Source organism: Kryptolebias marmoratus, linkage group LG8, assembly GCF_001649575.2.
Source record: "Kryptolebias marmoratus isolate JLee-2015 linkage group LG8, ASM164957v2, whole genome shotgun sequence".
Lineage (NCBI taxonomy): Eukaryota > Metazoa > Chordata > Actinopteri > Cyprinodontiformes > Rivulidae > Kryptolebias > Kryptolebias marmoratus.
Genome location: NC_051437.1, coordinates 6,891,783 through 6,897,710, shown reverse-complemented (window position 1 = coordinate 6,897,710; position 5,928 = coordinate 6,891,783). Strand labels below are relative to the sequence as shown.

Sequence of the window (5,928 nt, the reverse complement as noted above, 5' to 3'; positions counted from 1 at the left end):
TTTGAATTTACCATGGCCTGGATGACTGAGAATCTACACCAGCATATTTCTGAGGAGTAAAAATGGCTGGTGGCATAAATTATTCAAGTTTTTTTTACCTTTTAACTTTCTCTCACTTACTATTGAATAGTTTTAATTTATTAGGTTGTCTATTTACTAAAATAACCTACAGTGACTGCACATAAACTCATTTGTCAGTCTTATCTTCTACACCTGTTGTATCTAATTCAGGGTCAGTATTTGGCAGAAATAAAGGAGAGAAGACCCAGTTTGTGGATTTTTATCACTTTATTACAAAAGAAACATCAAGCAGCAAACCCCAGATATGAGACATATATGTCAAGTGGCGAAATCTGCCTGCCTGCCTGAAGATGGTAAGAGAATGTATTTAGACGAGGAGAGCTTATTAATAATGAGACAAAGACACCATCCTCATCCAAGCTGGACAGCTGTATCAGTAGAAAAGCATTATGACCAGGCATCAGAAGGTGAGCAGACTCAGACTATGTGGCAATTCTGTTGCGCCTAATAAAACCATATCACTGGATCTTATCTTTCCACAACAATAGAAAGCTGTCATTGAGCAAGAGGCGATGTACACCCTGAACAGGTCTCCAGTCCATCATAGGGTCACTTAAAGACAAACAACCATTCATGTTCACACTCAGACGTCAGGCCAACCTGGAGTCATCGATCAATCTAAGTTACATGATTTTGGACAGTGGGACTGAACTAACAGGAGTCGAGCCTGAGACCTTCTTGCCGCAAGACAAGTGTTGCAACAACATATGACCTTTGAAATATTTTATGAATTACTCTAGTAGGAAAGATGAAAGCTACATTTTGTTTTATGATTACCAACGACCTCGTGATACTGCAGCTTATCATCTGTTCTAAGAAACTATTTACAACAATTGTTGCGTTTTTTCAACCATTATTTTTGCGCATAGAGAAATTTCACTTAAAATGCAAAATTCTGTTTCCTCTCTTTTCAATCTGTGGGCTCGTACTGATTTTTAAACAAATGCTTTGTTTCTGTCTGATACAAAGAAAAAACTTTACTCAATGAAGCAGAGATTAAGTTCCAAATACTACTGGAAATACGACACTACAGTAAAAAGCACATCACTAGTGATTTATTGTTGCTAAAAAAAACTTCTAAAAACATTAAAGGAATATTCTAGATATTTTATTGCTTAATTTGAATTTTAAAAAATATTTTAGTCATATTAAAGTGCAATTCTGTAAAAAGGTTATGAATAATTATATCTTACCTTTGAACAGTCTCAGTTTGGAGAAATAAGAGCTTAATTCTAACCAGACTGATGAGCTAACGGCTAGTCCGAACACAGGCTTGGTGCCATCTTCAAACTCAAATCTCCAAAAGATTTATAGTTGTTCATGCTGTCGCAGTTCATGTAAACCTTCACATTGCCCTCAGTTTCGCATTACACTGTGATTTGGCAAAAAATATAAATTTCTGTGATCCCAAGCTGCATCTGAAGTGCTACAGCTAGCTGCTGCTATTTTTTGTAGCCATAACTAAAGAACTGTATGAAAATAACTATGTGATGGGAAACTGACATCAGTGTAAAGGTTTATAAAACAGCCTTTTGCATGAATCACTATAAATTTCTGGATATTTGAGCCATTATAATTCAGCAGTAGTCCATTTTGGTAGTAATAAGTAATTACAACAGACATTAATAGTTCATACTTTTTTCAGTTTCACTTTAAATTATCCGAACGATCGCTGTTTAAAAAGTTACATTTTGACTAAATCTTGATGATATTAAAAAAATATTCTTGGTTTCTTCAAAGAACAAAATGGTCACCTGTTTTAGAGAGTACTTAAATGAGTTGCACGGTGGAACAGTTGTTTAGCGCTGATGCCTCGCAACAATACGTAGCTGGTTCAAACCCCATCTTGGGTCTTTTTACATGAAGTTTGCATGTTCTCCTATCATTTTCCTACCAAACATTCAAGCTTGTCCCTAAAAGCGCATTTATTCATACCTAATGATTGTACAAAACCGCTTCTTGGCAAAGCATTAAAGTGTGAATTTGTCTTTCTTGTAACACTGTACAAAGTAAAAGACTGCTTGATGTGATGGAGATAACTGTACTCCATTAAAAATAAAACTTGTTAGTAGTATTTAACTTTTGGCAGGACACACAACATTTCGAAGAGGAGGTTGGCCCCAGTCAGTGAAGTGTTTCCTGTTTAAAAGGATTAGAAACAAACATCAAAGTTACAGTATTATCAAAAATAGATACATTAGGAATTATATAATGGTTTTATAGTGACAGAAATGCAATGAGACGTACCTGTGGTGTCATAAGGTGGAGAAACCTCCACTAGGTCACATCCGACAAGGTTTAGACCACGACAGCCTCGAATAATCTCAACTCCCTGAGTCCAGTGAAGATTAGAAAATTCATTTGAAAATCACAAAGCAGAAAAACAATAGACTTTTTTCAATGCACAAACCAACACACATCTTTAGAATGAACATCATGATTCGAATTTTAATTCACACAGAGAACCGCTTAAACCTTTTTAAACTCTATCGTGGAAGAAAATCAATTTCCAGGCAATGTTCGATGAAATCACTCAAACAGGTTTATTTATGTATGGTGCACGACATACAGAGAGCCTTAAAAACAATTAACAATTAACATCAGAGTCGCAAGTTCCGGATGAGAAGCTCTGAATCAAAGCTCTGGACCCCCCAGTCAACACAGGAGCTTGTATTAAAGATATTGGAATATTGGAAGCAAGAAGGAGTGTACAGAGAGGAGCGAGTCAGTCTGGTTCTCATGAAGAGAAAAGTAAACATCACTCCTGTAAACAGGTTCATTCCGTGAGAACTCATGGAACTTGGTCATAATATAGTCATGACTTACCAACAACAGGTTTTACCTTATATAAACTCTGTGATTACATTCCCCCCTTCTGATTATAGAAAATATGTAATTGATATTAATCACACATTAAGTTTATTACATTCCCCTTCAATCATGTCGAAGGAAATACTATTGAATATGGTTAGACCTGGGAAGAAAAGAAAAAAGTGAAAGAAGAAGAGGAAGAAGGGGAGAGAACCCCCCCCCCACTAATTTGGTATATGTAACAAAACATATACACAAAACCTACTGGCCTGTACCTGTTGCCGATTTCACCAAACGTTTAAGTGATCGCCGATCACGATCATTCTGGATTTTTTTCCGGCCACATTTCTTCCTTGAAGACTATGGGTCCTCACTATCCTTCCAGTTTTTCATAATGTGTTGGACAGTTCTTCACCCAATTTTAGTCATTTCTATAATCTCCTTAGATGTTTTCTCTGCTTGATGCATGCCAATGATTTGACCCTTCACAAACAGACTGACATCTTTTCCACTACCACGGGATGTGTCTTTCGACATGGTTGTTTAAGAAATGAGAAGCAACTCACTGCACCAGTTGGGGTTAAATAACTTGTTGCCAGCTGAAACATAATCGCCCATGCAGTAATTATCCAATAGGAGGCTCGTACCTATTTGCTTAGTTAAATTCAGGTGGGAACTTTTTATTTTGGCCAGGCAGTGTATTTTCTCTTTACTGTATTTGTATTACTTACTTGGGTAAGGGGTAAGGGGTGAGGTTATTTATAAGTTATGAAGTCAATTTTATGTCAAGTTTACCTGGATGGGGGTGAGGCCTGCAATCTCTGGTGTGCCTGTTCCAGGGGCAAAGCCTGGATCTAGACCATCGATGTCAAAACTAAGATAGACCGGACTGCTGCCCATCTGAGCCCTGACCTCAGACATTAATGGAACAAGAGATTTGAACTAGCACTCTTCCACCTGGACCACACGGAAACCCTGGAAAATAAGAGTTTGTAAACAGATGATATTGGACGCCTCAGCATACAACTAACCACAACCATCAATAAAGCAAATTAAATGATAAAATTAAGCCATAGGGCAAGATCTGTTCACTGCATTGCCAAACTGATTACCATCTTCAGTAATATATACAGGGTACCTGAGCCCGGCTCCATTCATACGCATCTGGAGTGAACCCTGAACCTCTCAGGCCAATCTGAACCACTCTCTTGCAGTCCAGAATCCCCTCCTCCACACAGCGTCTGAATGGAGTCCCATGACCGATCTTCTCCCCCAGGATCATGTCACTGGTGTCAGCATGAGCATCCACATGAATCAACCCCACAGGACCATGCCTGGCAGACGATTACACAAAGAAACCAATGTGGAACTGGACACAATAAATTAAATGTTCAACAGATAAAGTTGAATTTTTACTGACAGTGTAGTACACCACTGTTAAACTTGCTGCTGAAGAGATATTTTTGGCCAGAACTTGTTACAACATGTTCTCTGTTTCTATGCATAACCTTTCGTAAAGTCTGAGAAAATGCCACAAGGTATGTTGCTTCATACAGTGCCTTAGGAACATATACATACTGTATGTGATTCATACATATACTTATGCAAGGTACTCTATGTCCTCCTGACTACTAGCAGTTCAAATGTGTCCTCTGTGGAGGACATTTGTATACCTGAATATCCTCCACTCACTACATACTACTGAATTAACTTCTTTTGCCATCTACAGAGGACATTTAGGACTTAATGTAAAGAGCTGGGGCTAATTATCTTACAAAGATTGGGGAATTTTAAAAAAAATTGTGACTGGAAAATATTTTTTTACCAGGTAGTCAGGAAGATATGTCATGTATGGAAAATGGAGAGTATTTTTGGAGTTCAGCTAAAGATTATTAGATTAAAAGCTGACAAAGAACATCAGAGCTTTAAGCACAGATACATACTTACTTCTCAGCAACAGCTTGCAGTATTGGGTATGTAACTGTGTGATCGCCACCTGCAGATATCGACATTTCCTTAATATCTGACTGAACACACTCCACAGTTTACAAGGCTATTGAAACAGATAATGATTGTATAGATGTTTCAGAGTTTATTTGATACGCCATAAATCATTCACTATCTTTGTTTGTGAATCTGAGTAGTAAAGGTTGCACATCCTTACCCATAGTCAGTGGGATACAGCCATGAGCCACGATCTTTCTATAGGTCTCCCTGATGCGCCTGCAGGTGTCCTTCAGATCAAACACGTTCACATTTACGTCCCCAATGTCAGCGACCACCAGGGACTCATAAGGTGCTGCCCTGGTGCCACAGTTGCAGCTCCTCAGCATGGCAGACTCAACTCTGATCTGCCGTGGACCAAACCTGTGGAGCAGGAAGGGGAGAGACGGCCACATTAATTTCTGAATTTCTCTAACTTGTGCTCTGATAGTCTGAGAGAAATACTTTAAAGGATAACTCTGAGCTCTGGCCACGAATCCTTCAGATCAAGTCAAATACCACACCAACAAATGTCACTAAGACTGCATTTTATCATCTGAAAAACATTTCCAAAGAGTTTGGCTGTTTGTTTCTCAGTCCAGGAGGCTTTAAATCACAGCTTCCTTCTTGTGTGGATGACAGTGTAGCAGCTTCAGAAAGCTTTCATGTGTTGTTCTAATTTTAAACAGATATGTAAATAAGTTGTACAACATAAAAAATAAAAAGGATATCTTTGCTGCAGGTTATTTGAACTCTAAAGCCAGTAAGATTTTTTTTCTGTGGTTATAAATAGTGTAATGGCAGAATTTACTATAGGATAACACCTGTTGTTTATAAGTCCTGATAATGTTATGACTTCTGTTCCAAGTCCCATGGGTTCTCACAGAATGAACTTGTTTATAGAAGTGATGTTGAACTTTCTTCCCTTGGGAACCAGACTGACTTGCCTTTCCCTAACTCCTCCTTCTGGTCCAGTATTTCAATATCTTTAATAAAAGCACCTGTGTTGACTTGGGGGGACCAGAGCTTTGATTCGGAGCTTCCCTGTTCAGA

At 38.3% G+C, this 5,928-nt stretch overlaps 1 protein-coding gene across 1 annotated transcript; it reads right to left on the bottom strand.

Annotated features, from left to right (window-relative positions):
- Positions 1 to 273: 273 nt before the first annotated feature.
- On the bottom strand, positions 274 to 5,733 carry LOC108237584 (agmatinase, mitochondrial-like). The gene is given in 6 exon segments (XM_017419117.3): positions 274 to 2,220; positions 2,329 to 2,413; positions 3,688 to 3,867; positions 4,031 to 4,226; positions 4,840 to 4,888; positions 5,057 to 5,733. Coding segments are annotated over 6 exon segments (819 nt in total). The 5' UTR covers positions 5,292 to 5,733; the 3' UTR covers positions 274 to 2,146.
- Positions 5,734 to 5,928: the final 195 nt, after the last annotated feature.